This window comes from Puntigrus tetrazona, chromosome 21, assembly GCF_018831695.1.
Source record: "Puntigrus tetrazona isolate hp1 chromosome 21, ASM1883169v1, whole genome shotgun sequence".
NCBI classification, from domain to species: domain Eukaryota; kingdom Metazoa; phylum Chordata; class Actinopteri; order Cypriniformes; family Cyprinidae; genus Puntigrus; species Puntigrus tetrazona.
The window spans coordinates 8,203,441-8,216,841 of record NC_056719.1 but is presented as its reverse complement, the minus strand read 5'-3'; the positions used below and the strand labels follow the sequence as shown (position 1 = coordinate 8,216,841).

Here is a 13,401-nt window from a genome sequence, read left to right as displayed (position 1 = left end):
CAAATATATTGCTCATGGTTACTTAATATTAGTTGCTGCATTAATCAACATCAACTAATGCACTTTATTGTAAAATGGTACTGAATTTTTAATAATGATATTTAAATTGTATAGTTTGCATATATGTGACCCTGGATCAAATAGAAATAATATGCGTTAGAATGATCTTTTAAGCCAAAAACCATTCGGATATTGAGCAAAGATCATGTTCCATGAAGATATTTTGTAAATTTCCTATTGTAAATAACTTATTTTATTAGTAATTTGCATTGCTAAGAGCTCAGTTTCATTTTTTTTCTTCTTCAGATTATCAAATGGTTGTATCTCAACCAAATACCAAATACATCAATTTATTCAGTTTTTAGTTGACTTATTAATCTCATTGACCCTCATGTCTCGTCCAAGGTCACATATCATTTTTTTTTACGGACACACTTTATTATTATCATTAAGTTATTTGAATTTAATTGATCCTTATTATTACTGACATCTTATTCATGTTATTACATGGAAAGATCGAGGAGCGAATAACCAGAATAGAATTTCTTTTATTATTGTAGCAGGAAGTGATCTGACAGTTTGATCTGGTGTTAAATTAGTACAGAATTCAGAGAACATCACCCCACAGTCGGGGGAACTGGTCTTTCATCATTTTATTTTTAATGTACGTGATGGTGTGATCGTAATGTCACGTAATGCTTAATGGAGGTGTTCTTCGTGAAGTCCGTACGTGGAGCGCAGCATTCTGTTGTGGCTTGAAGAGTGGAGGCTGTGAAGCTTCAGTAAACAGTTGATGACACTGCGTGAAAACGACGGAAAATGTGACTACAAACCAACATGACATTTCACTGCGAAATATTACTCTGTGAACATCATTTTTACCATTTGAGTTGTCAATTTTTATCATCACTTATGCTGTTTTATGAGCAGAGAACCCCGAGGGAAAAGATGAACTGAAAAGCTTACATATTCCAAGTGTCTTAGTTACCAGCATGACGTTAGAAAGATCCAAAGATCAAGCAATGGTACATAATACATTTATAATATAATATAGTATAATATGATATTACTATTTTTATTATCATTTGATTAGTGACTGACACTAAAACCCCCCCGAAATGTTCATAAACTTCATGAACTTTCATTTTACTCACAACTACATTCTTTGTGTGAAAACATGAATACTTACAGGCACTGCTGCTCAGGCTGGAGGACATGTAACTGCTCCCTGCACCAAAGGAGCTTCCCGCTCCTCCTCCTCCAAAGCCCAGTCCTCCACCGAGTCCCAGTCCTAGACCCCCAAGACCACCTCCCAGGCCTCCGCCCAGCCCAAATCCACCTCCAAGACCTAGACCGGCACCTCCACCAAAGCCTGCAGCTCCTGCACCCAGGCCTAGACCTCCTCCTCCTCCTCCAGCCGCTGCTCCTCCTCCTCCCACCACAGTCTTAGACATGTGCACGGTGACACCACCTCCGGATTTCAACCTTTCCCACGAGACAGACACAATGTGATCATGAAGTAAATCTCAATTATTCACGTCAAACAATCTCACCTGTTCTCCTCACTGTCCAGGAGTTTCTTATAGGCTGTGATTTCAACATCCAGCGACATCTTGCTAGCGAGAAGCTCTTGATATTCTTGGCTATAATGAGTGATTTGCTGAAAAAAAAAAAGATTGTAAATTGGAGTGATGATCTAGGGTATGTCATTGTTTTATTCTCTGTTAGTGTCTATCCTTAAGTCTTCTAACAGATTGATATGTTTTACCTTTCTGAGATCATCAAGCTGGGACTTAAGAGTGAGAACCTGATCCTGGTATGTTTCTGTGTGGGAGCTGGAGTGAACCTCTGCCTCGTCCACCTGAGACTCCAGCTGGAGGTTCTGTCAGTGCAGAGGACGTGGGTTATTCACGAGATCTCTAATCTAGGGGGTTTTAATCTTTCGTGACAACATAGTAAGTGCTCACCAGAGACTTGAGCCTCTCGATCTCTCTCTGCACAGAGTCAATCTGTAGTTTGTAAACTCTGAGCTCGTCCTTGGCTGAGGTGAGTGTTTGAGACGTGGGCTGAGAGGATACAGACATCAAGGAGAGCTATATAGCCGAAAAAAGAAAAAAAGAGGTTGTGGCTTGACCTTAGCTTTGACCAGAGCGTGCTACTAGACCTGCAATGCAAGGACTGACCACGTGAGGGAGGCAGTTAGTAAAAGATGAACTGGGTTTCACTGTGAAGCGGCACAAGGACGCCTTAGAGTTATGTTATTCATTAGTATAATCTAAATAATAGTATTTGGCATCACATTTCAACTAGGTTCTGTATGTTAAAACTGCATTAAATAAAGTGTTTTGCAATATATCTGTTATAATTGCATTTTATGAAACACGGTCTAAATATAAGATAATAAATAAAATTTGATTAAATAAATTATATTACATGTTAACCACAACTCAAATATTTTATATATTCTTAATATGTTTTTATATTAATGATTTATTTAGAACACACACACACACAAGCATTATATATACTATATATATATACATACATAAAATAATTAACTAATATATAACCTATTTAGTTACAGTACCTAATATTCTAAATGGGCAAAGGTTTTCTTACACTGTCCTGCACCGAGAGGAGGGCATCCTGCTTGCTGCGTTGAGCCAGGACTTCATAGTGAGACTTGACTTCAGTCAGCGCTGAGGTCAGATCCTGTGCCTGGGCTGCGTTATCCACTGAGATAGACACTGCTGACTTCACACCACCAGTCACGATGTTCCTCACCTCTTTCACTTTCTAACACACACGCACAGACAAAAATAAGCTTAGCCCCACTTTGAAATGAACGATCCATTTTAACACTGCCGAAATAAACGGAGGCTCAGAGGTATCCTGCAGACTCACAGCGTCATAAACCTGTTTGGACAGAGCAATCTGATCCTCCAGTCCGCCGATGCTGGTTTGCAACTCGAAGACGGAAAGGTAGAGATTATCCACTTCCTAACGGAGGAGAATTTGTCGGAGTCAGTCAACTGTCAGCCTATAAACAGTCCTAATTATATTGTGTGTTTCATACCTCTTTCAGTGTAGTCCAGTCAAGCTCCAGAGATTTGGTTTGAGCAGTTTCCTCATCATACCTGGCACAATAAAGAAAGACAGAATGTGCGGGTACATAAGTAATTATCCTCTTGTCTGGCTTTTCTTACCCAAAAAAGGGCAAATTTCACAATAACCTAAGCAGATGGTCAGAGATAGAAAGACTAATTTGAGAATGTTTAAATGCCTTTAAATATTCATTTGCACAATTACGTTGGCGATACAGATGAGGACTATTCACGTAGAGTATTAAAATCAAACCACAAAGCGACAATAAGAAAGCAGAACTAATATCATTGAGCAGCAGATGAGTGGAATATAATTACAAATGTGTTCTCAAATGTAATAAAACATTTTATGGAAAGATAAAGGTGTGTCTAAAATTAGCTGTCAGGTTTCTTTGATGCAATATTTCAAACTAGTTTTCAAAAGTTCGGGATTCACAATATTCTTTTTCTAAATAGTTTTGAAAGAAGTCTCCTACAAACAAGAACAGTAATATTGTTTTCTATTTTAAAATGTAATTTATTATTTGCTTTAGTCATCAATGCCGTATGGTCCTTCAAAAATCATTCCAATATGTTGATTTGGCGCTCTAGAAAAATATTATCAATGTTAAAAACATTTGTGCTGCTTAATACTTTTTTTCTGGATTCTTTCCTTTGCGACAATATAAATGTATTCTTTGATCGACATTACTAAAAAATTACTAAAAATAAACTCACTGCCGGTTTGATATATTTCTCTTGAATGTGTGTTTCTTTAGATTGTGTGGGCTCACCTAGCCTGAACATCTTCAATAATGCCTTTATAGTGATCAATCTCAGCAATGATGGCCTCTTTCGTAGCAGTGAGGCCGTCGATCTGGGATTTATACGTCCCGATGGCAGAGGTCAGAAGGATAGAAGAGCTAGCAGGTCCACCCTGCTCTGGGTTAGTAAACATGGAGATTTTGGCTTTTAGTACTGCGTTGTGCTGCTCCAGAGACCTAGCCTGTGAAACGACCGAGTTACAACCATTAGAACCCATTTGTAGAAATCTTTTCTAATTACTGACCATACTAACACGGCTTGCTATTCGTAAAACTTTTACCCACCTTATCGATGAAAGATGCGAATTTATCGTTGAGGGCCTGCAGCTCCTCCTTCTCTTTCATGCGCGTGACCTGGACCATGTCCGGTGACGGGAGTGTTGGGTCGATGCTTGGCATTGGACCGGCACCTGCATCCACCGTAGTGGTAGAGCTGATGAAGGAAGGGTTGAAACCATAGCCTCCGATTTTAAAGACTCGGCCAACCAGACGGGTTCTCAGTGGAGCCACACCAGCCCTGGCCCCCGCTGCTCTGGCTCCTCCGGCGCCCAAACCGAGGCCCCCACCGAGAGCGAGAGCCCCTCCGCCGAGACCCAGTCCAGCTCCGGCGCCGGCCCCAAAACCTCCTCCCAGGCCGAGACCGGCTCCTGCTCCGCCTCCTCCTCTCGCCAGGCCGAGCGAACGGGACAGAGCCGAGCTAACGCCTGCACCGCCCCTGGCTCCGGAGAACAGACGGTTGCCTCCATAGGTGGCTCCAAATCTGACGGCTCCCCCACTGATATGCAAGCTTGACTCTGTCATATCTACACTCAGAGCTGGGGTCCAGGTCTTTGCAGAGGAGTCCTGGTGCTCAGTCAGGATGCCTCGATCACACTTTGTTCTTTAAATACACAGCTCCTTGAAGGGCCGCCCAGTAAAAGTCATATGCAGACACACAGGCAAGCGTCCCCCCTGAAGGCAGTGATTTCTCTCCAACACGTCTGAGGTAATTTAACAGCCTTGGTATGTGGGATTGAGAGAAATACAAACCCTGCAGCAACTCTGTGCACATTTAAAGAGAGTCTGATTGACGTTTTGAAGCTCATTTTATATTGATCTATAGCGTCATTATTTTTGGTGTTGTTCTTTGTGTTCAAAACTTTTTTACAAGTGGAAACTGATACATTTTTCAGGATTCTTTAAACATTCTTCAATTACCATTAATAGTTTTTAAACGTTCTAATAGCGCAATAACATTCATATGAAACGTTTTAGGTGGATTTTTTATTTAAAGCATTATATGTTCGCAAAATTATTCAATGTAATGTTCCATTAACGTTGTCTTTAATGTAAACCAAATAAAATGTATTTTAAACGCTTAAAACTGTACGTTTTGAACATTCTGATCAAATAATTTTGGACAGCAAAACATTCTTACGTTTTTGTAACATTATAAATGGAATTTGTAAATGCATTGCTCATTTTAATTTATCCTTTTATGTGTGTGTTTAAATAGAGTGTCCTATGATTGACATTTTGTTATTTTATATTATGGTACAGTCTCATTTACTACAATAAATGTTGAAAACAATTGTCTTTCTAAATATGTTTTTTATAGAAACTCATCAGTTTTTCAGGATTCTTTATAAGAAACTCGAAAAGAGCAGGACTTTCTGAGCAACATTACAAACGTCTTTACAGTCACTTTTGATCAATTTAATGCGTCCTTTAATGCAAGAGTGCATCGTATGATTGACATTTTGAAAGTCATTTCATATTCGCGTTTAGTCTTATTCATGCTCGCGTAACAGATAAACCATGAATTTCATGTTACAGAGCTGACAAACCTGTAAGAGAGACCTGTCATAAATCAAGATGGCTGTGACAGTGAGAGGCAGGTGAAATGCATTTTTTTATAAATTGGAGTTTCTGCAAAATTGCTGACAGGTATGCAGCGTGCTGCAACAGCTTCCAAAGTGTAATGCTGGGTCAAGCTATACTTTAACTGTTACTTAATCAGTTTAGCTGTATCTTAGTTACAGGAATCAACTGTTAAAATAAACAGTTACAGTAGTTGGCAGCTGAATAAGATAGAGTCAAAAGAGATCAAAAAGACATGGAAAGTTATTGTCCTGACCCTGACACGCCATCTGAGATAGAAAATCAGCCTCTTTTTTAATCATTTTCACCAGTGTTAGATGTATATTACAGAAACCTGCAATTGTGGGGTTGCTGATGAAAGCTGTACAGATTCATACGTTTATGAACGCATAATCAGAGATGAAGTGGGATCTCGTTGAAAGATAACAACCAGGCTAATAAGAAAATTGTCTTCTTTTTCATGCTTTCTAATAACAAGATGCGAATGATTATAAGATGATCTGCAGGTTGGCATGGATTACGCTGAAACTTTGCCAGAGGAAAAACAAAGGCTTTCATGAGTGTCCAAGCCATGTGCTCACTGATACAGAAGACTCCAGAAATACAGAATACAGACTTGCACAAATAAAATCCCATAAGAAATGTAGCAAAATAGAACAATGTTCTATTCATCTGCTGGACGTGTAGTCAAATAACCTTTATTATGTACACGAAAAGTCATCACAATCATTAGAGTATGTGTTTTAATAACATAAGAGGTATAAATCTGAAAGAAACACCTTACCAATGATCTTTTAGATCAATGTGCTTTAACATTGATAGGATTAGTAAATGGTTTTGCTAAACACTTGGTTATGGATCTGGAAAAATCAATGGGATAGGATAAACAGAAAGTTGACTGAGCTCTTTTCCAAGCTCTGTAATATTGTTTCATTACAAACAAATACATAGTCTAATGCTAATAGTAACTATTCTAACAGTGGAATAATAAAGCTCTAATTTCTATCACTCCCCTCCTGATTAGACTAAATTAACCCATTTAATCCCAAATATTTTTTACACACCTTGAATAGACCTATGGAATGAATGGCGTGCAAACACACACACACACACGCGCACACACACAAAAGACTGTGTAAAATGTCAACATATTTATTTTTTCATTTTAATGTATAAAGTAAATGTATTTTTTTCAGTTAGTTTTGAAAATGGAAAGATAAAAATTAATTAATTAATTAATATGACTTTGTGTTTTCATTAATATAGCAATACATTGACATTTACACTGTTATGTTTGGATTCTAATAATTTTTTTTATTCAAATGATTAAACTAGAAGTCACGTGACAGTTTACAGCAGCCAGGTAAAAGCGTCCGCAGATTCATTCACGGTGTGTGAAACACCTCAACTACTCGTTTGAACGGATTCCAACTCCAAACTGAATGCAATCAGTGGGATTAAACGGGTTAAAGGAGTACAGAATAACATCAGCACCTTGGACAGCTTCTAGAGACAATCAAGATTTCCATTAATCACTGGCCCACTGTTGTGTTTGACCATCCATTGATTTCCAATTATAACGCGCTTAACTCATCTGTTCTTAAATTAAGACGGTCACTATTCAGATACTTCGTAAAGTCCAACATACAGCGATCTTAGGAAAGGTCAGTCGCATCTTCCAATGCGAACGAATAGATTATAGGCGCCTGCTCATTTTACGTATTTACAAAAGCCACAGTTTTCACTGGTCCCGTTACGAGGAGCCTGCAACACCGTCCAAATCGACTCCGTCGCGGTGTTTAGCGTCAGTGTTTGTCGGCGGATGTTGCGGTGGAGCGGGGCGAGCGATCACGCAGCGGCTCAGCGCGGGCTTTACTCGGACCGGGACAGAGGAGCCACAGCTATCCCGCTCATATTCCTCCTGTGCCCTCAGCATCTTCCTCTTCTTCATCTTGCTTTTGTGAAAGTGGTAGGTGGTCAGCGACAGCAATATAATCCCTATAATGACCATTCCCAGCACCAGGAGCGCGACAGTGGAGGAGAAGGGCTGGAGCACGTGCTGAACTTTCTCCGCGCGCGTCCCGTTAGTCTCGGTCGCTCCGTTAAAGGCGCCCCACGTAATCTCAGACGTCTTCATTATTCACAGTCCAGCTTTACAGGTCCAAGAGAACCGATTAGAAATATCCGTTACGCTTTGGATCCGTTCCAGTCATCCCTTTGCGACGGCCCTGAAAATGATTCGAAAAGAGAAGAATAATGAGAACGCTTCGAAACTTGAAAGATGCCATTTCGCAGACTTCAAAGACAACCAAAAATAAATAAATAAATTGCTTTTTGGAAAATAAGGCACGCTAATTAAATGTTTTGTTCGTACCTGATATAGCAGCCCGATCCCGTTGACTGAATTGGTGTGGGAAAAAAAGGTGTTGGTTTGGAAAGATGACTTCCCACAGATCTCTGACGTAGCCTGAATTCATTACGTATTCTGCAAGCCTTCGCGCGCAACTACGTTGTAAAAGCCTCAGGAACGGCGTTAACGTTTTATCGTAAGCGCGTAATAAGACAGGTGTCGTTTTTTGACGTAATAATTATTTTCACGTTTTGAAATTATGTTATGAGGCTGTAAGAACGTCCGCTTGCGAGGTTTTAAGAAAATCACTGCCATGTGCAGACTGCATAGAAGTATAGTAGCCTACTGCATGTCGATGTTTTTGTTAAAGCGCTTACCATTAAACCGGCATCAGGGAGAGAAACGGATAAATCAAACATAAAACTTTACTGTTATTGATATCTGTCATGAGGTAAAAGTGCCTTACCTCAGGAAACAGTTGTGTCAGACTCCCTGCGCGCGCCCGTGTCTTTCATTCACGTTTAAGAAAAAACAGTTTTCTCACGTGAAATATCTGGCATTTGTGGTGAAACGAATTGACTTCGTCTTTTAAGTGTGTTTAATTCAGACTTCGCGTAAACAGTAGCCCGAGAGAGCTTTCTCATTAATCTTGCGATCCAGTGCGTGCTCCCCTATCATTTTTCGCCATTTATTTTTAATGACGCATGAGCTTCGGACTGCTCACCCGGCCAAATAAACCCCACGAGAAGGAACATTTGGAGCTCCAAAGGCTAGTGAATCAATGAAGTGCTCCAGTAAACACTTCACAGAGAGGGATCGCGTGGACATGCATGTAAATGAGACAACAGCCAACAATAACAAATCCCCAGAAAGATAAGCTAGAGAGAAGGTGCTGTCCAGTGCTGAAAATATCCGGTGGCCGCAAATTGCCTGCATAAATCAAGGACGCATATTCCTTTTAGATGGGTCGTTTTAATGTAAATTTATTTAGGGGCTTTAAAAATTGTATGGGACAAAGAATGTACAATATATACATTTTTTGACACTGTCTTTTGGCTGACAGTTTATGTTTAATTGCTAGCAACCACAGTCTTGACTTTACAACTGTTTACTAGAACAAATAATTTTCTACAAAGATCCGGTTTGAAAACATGCTAAAATACAGATTTATAATTACAGCAGATTTAGGGAAAGAACTCAACAGTTCATCAGTGAACACGAAAAGACATTAAAACTGTGTTTGTAAGAAACACATCCATCACTAAGTCGCAGCACATCTTTATGACGCTTTGTAAAATTAAAAAGTACATTCCATGTTGTTTTCTCACATCAAAGTCCAACAATGTATTAGTTTAAAACTGATTTGACTTGTAAACAGTGCTCTCTTGATCAAGACAAGACTACTTTTTCTAATTCATAAAGCAATATTATAATCGCCGGGTTTCTTTTTTGACACAAGAATGTTGTTTTTATAATCTTTAACCTCAAGAAGGGTAAAAATGCTGACCATTCAACCTGAAATGATCCAGTGATTGTCAGACATTTCTTCTCTCATGGTCCAGCCTACCTTATCTGAAGTCAAGTCGACAGCTGTCCCCATCTCTTCACAGGTCAGACAGCTCTGGACACATCTTGAAACCAGAGCTAAATTGCCTTATAATCTTCACCCGGCCCAAGAGCCAATAAGCAATTCAACCACTTGGCTGACCTCCCAATACTCTATAATTTGATGCAAACCCATTCTCCCCAGCTACGATACACAAGTAAAAAATTAATTCACACATTCCTTATAATTTACAACACCACCATCACCATGGGGAAATGGAATGTTACGATCCAGGGAGTAGGAGAGATAAAAGCGTCTTGGGCATCTCCTGTGTATCATCATTTTTACTGTTGTACAGTGTTCCAATCTACAGCATATGGAGAGCTGCTCTCATACGTATTCACCGGATCAGAGGCACAGATGTGATGAATCTAAGCTTTTCTGTCGCTAATAACAACATGGCATGTCGCATCCTCTCCCAAAAGGCACTGCGGTCCTTCTCTGTCACAAACGAGCCACGGCAGCATCAAGCTAGAGACATCAGCTAGCATGGAATCAACAGTTCAGCTTAGAATAAGAATTTGCTGATAATTTACTCTCTCAGACCATCAGAGATGTAGATGAGTTTGTTTCTAAGAAAATTATTCTGATAGGTTTAGCATTACGTCGCTTGCTTTCCAGTTGATCCTCTGCAGTGAATGGGTGCCGTCAGACTGAAAGTCAAAACGGCTGATTAAATCATCACGATAATCCTTAAGAAATCCACATGACTGCATTCCATCAATAAAAAGACTCATGAAGCAAATGTAATAAACAAATGTAATCGTGCTTTCTCCAATGAAGTTTTATTTTCTGAATCAGGTAAAAAATGTTGCTCAGATCAAGCAGTGATCAAAAACAAATAGTAATTCTAAACAAATACAAAAAAGCAAGCCCAGTCTTTGTTTTTTGATGTGAGAGGATAACAGGCATTAGACTTCACTTTCACTTGAAGAGGTGTTTTTATAGATTATGTACTCATTTTTTGGCCAAAAGCGACGGTTTAAAGTTAAAATTCCTTAAAGGATATGTTTTTTTAGTTACTTGGATTACTTGTGCATTATTGTAATGCTTTTATCAGCTATTTGAACTTTCATTCTGATGGCACCCATTCACTGCAGTGGATTTATCGTGAACGACAGATATTTTTAATGGCTTGTCCAAGCTTTTCTTTTCTATATAGTGAATGTTTATCATGGCTTTTTCAAAGCAACATTTTCAGTGAATAATGGCTTAAATTTCTTTTCATTTCATAGAGCTATTGCGCTTTTTCAAAAGACTTATACAGTAGTGTTTAAGACGTATAGACTACCACTACGGCAGCACATACATCTTTTAATGTACTTTTAATGGTGCTTTTTTGTCTTTTTTTGGGCATCCACCTTTATTGCATTGAGGAGAACTGCTAAACCTCCAAGAAGAAAGGCTAAGAAGTTGAGAATGACATAAGAATGTAAATGATAAGTATTTTCAAATTTGACATAAGCAATTTCTTTAAAAATCCTTCTTTGTTAAGCAAAACAATAGATGCAGCCTGAATTTGTATATTCATTAACACGTGCATGTACATTAAGCTCTGGGTGCACAATGCTACAGAGAAACGACTGAAGGGCTACACACTCCTCAGTGCTGAAACAGTCATTAGAGGGGAGAAATAGCACCAAGGGAAATAGCTTTCCAGGCAGGATGAAGGCGCCTAATAAACTCATGCCTGTGATGGATGACTCTGCACACACAAACCCAGAACACAAAGAGAATATATGCAACCCAGTCATATACAAACACAATACATCAAGTTGCACGGCTGTCACATCCACCACACTACGAGTACAGCCTGCCTGCAGTCGTTCGGTAAAGGTGATAAGTGATAAGAATCAAAGATGAATAAACAAGTCATCTCCAAACTACACAGAGTGAGCAAAAACAAGCCCACTCTGAACAAAAGCCTTCACCGTGTACGTCCAGTATGCCGCTCAATTAAATGCGCATTAAAGTTTCGGTGAAATCAAAAGAAATGTTTTTTTGGCTTTTAGTGCAAGTAGTTGAAAACAGCCTCATCAAAGCTGCTTTTATTAGTTTGAAATATTATTATTAAAATAAGCTACATTTTTTAGCAGTCATAACCCGGTCTTCAGTGTCAAATGAACCTTAAATCATTCTAATATCCTAAATTGGCACATACCACGTCTATATAAGGTCTGAAGCTGAAAACGCATGGAGCATGTGGCTTCCACGATCCTTAATGGAATAAGTCTGGAACATGCAGCGGCTTCCTACAGCGGCTCTATTACAAAAAAAAAAAAAACATTTTCCAAGCATCATGTCTGGAAAAAAACAGGCACCACTCACCACAGTACCTTCCCTATGTTGAAGCATTGCTGGGGGCAGCTTAATGCTGTGGGGGTGATTTTCAGTGGCAGGGACTGGGGGTCTTGACAGGGTTAAAGGAAAGCTCATTTCAGCAAAACATATCCTTCACCTGGTTCAGAGGGCTCAGAACCGCAGACTCAACAGAAAGTTTACCTTCCAACAGGACAGTGACCCTAAACACACAGCTAAGACAGCTCTGTAAATGCCCTTGAGTCGATTGAACCCACATCTCTGGAGAAACCTGAAAATGGCTGTCTGCAGAGAAAAATGGCAAAAAAAAATGGCCAAATGCAGATGCATCGCACCAAGAAAACCTGAGCCTGTAATAACTGCCAGGGAATGAATACTTACGCATCTCAATCTACAAATCTGTTTTGCCCCTTGTTCTTTTTGCACAATATGGTGTATGAAGAGTAGGTTGATTGAACTGACAAAATTTAACATGAGGCTGCAATGACAAAATGTGAAAAATGTGTGCGAAAAAATTCATAGCTTAAAGGGGTCACATGTTGTTGCTAAAAAGAACATTATTTTGTGAATTTGTTTAAATACAAATGCAACTTGTTTATGCGCTTTAAGGTTAAAAAAACCAACACATTATTTTCTGCACATCCTACATAATTTGTGCTCCTCTCTTCCCCACCTTTCTGATAAGCATTGATTTTTACAAAGCACACTGCTTTGAAAAGCATCCTGTGTTTTGACTGGCCAGCTATCCAGCGCATTGCGATTGGCTGAAATGCTATTATATAAATTTTCTCACATAGTTACATATTTGTGGGGGCGTTTTTAAATTAGACGTTCTAAGAAAAAGGGTTGATGAGACTTTTAGAAAGAATATCTTTTTGGGTTCGAGACTTTAATCTTTACAACCTTCCTTCGTTACTAGTTCTAAAGTGGCTTTTTTTGAATTAGTAACAGAAGCTCATGCTTAGCTGGTAAACGCTCAGCGTAAGATTTGAATACATGGTATACTTAAGTAATTTTTGAGAAGCAATTTTCTTTAAACATTTGGTAAACTCTTTTTATAGAAATTAGTCTTTAAACTACTTTGCAAACTTAATTATTTTTGAAAGCTCATTGTGATACTGTATAACAGGAATGACCCAAGACACCCATGTTAAACTGAGGCTGTAATTACATAACGTGCATTAAAACCCATGTCGTTATGGAAAACCAGCTGCCAAATGAGAGTGGGCGAATGATTAGATCTCTAGAGCACTTTGAGAAGCTGTTAACGGATCTGATAAAAGCAGGGTTGGATAAGGTCACCATTGCACAATGCAAAGTTATGCTGGTGCTAAATGGCGGCTATATATAAAACCAATC

General features: G+C 39.1%; 1 protein-coding gene and 1 long non-coding RNA gene across 2 annotated transcripts; both read right to left on the bottom strand.

Annotated features, from left to right (window-relative positions):
• Window positions 1–528: 528 nt before the first annotated feature.
• Window positions 529–5,454, bottom strand: si:dkey-183i3.5 (uncharacterized protein LOC566445 homolog). The gene is made up of 10 exons (XM_043221911.1): window positions 4,193–5,454; window positions 3,878–4,089; window positions 3,077–3,137; window positions 2,905–3,000; window positions 2,620–2,796; window positions 1,968–2,093; window positions 1,769–1,882; window positions 1,554–1,660; window positions 1,190–1,485; window positions 529–799 (listed from the first exon to the last, which is right to left on the bottom strand). Exons 1-10 carry the CDS (start codon window positions 4,706–4,708, stop codon window positions 780–782), a joined length of 1,725 nt encoding a protein of 574 aa, XP_043077846.1. The 5' UTR covers window positions 4,709–5,454; the 3' UTR covers window positions 529–779.
• A 2,446-nt stretch (window positions 5,455–7,900) lies between these two features.
• Window positions 7,901–9,021, bottom strand: LOC122326775. The gene is made up of 3 exons (XR_006247507.1): window positions 8,584–9,021; window positions 8,142–8,167; window positions 7,901–7,995 (listed from the first exon to the last, which is right to left on the bottom strand). It is a non-coding gene; the product is annotated as an uncharacterized LOC122326775 (long non-coding RNA).
• Between the last annotated feature and the right edge of the window lie 4,380 nt (window positions 9,022–13,401).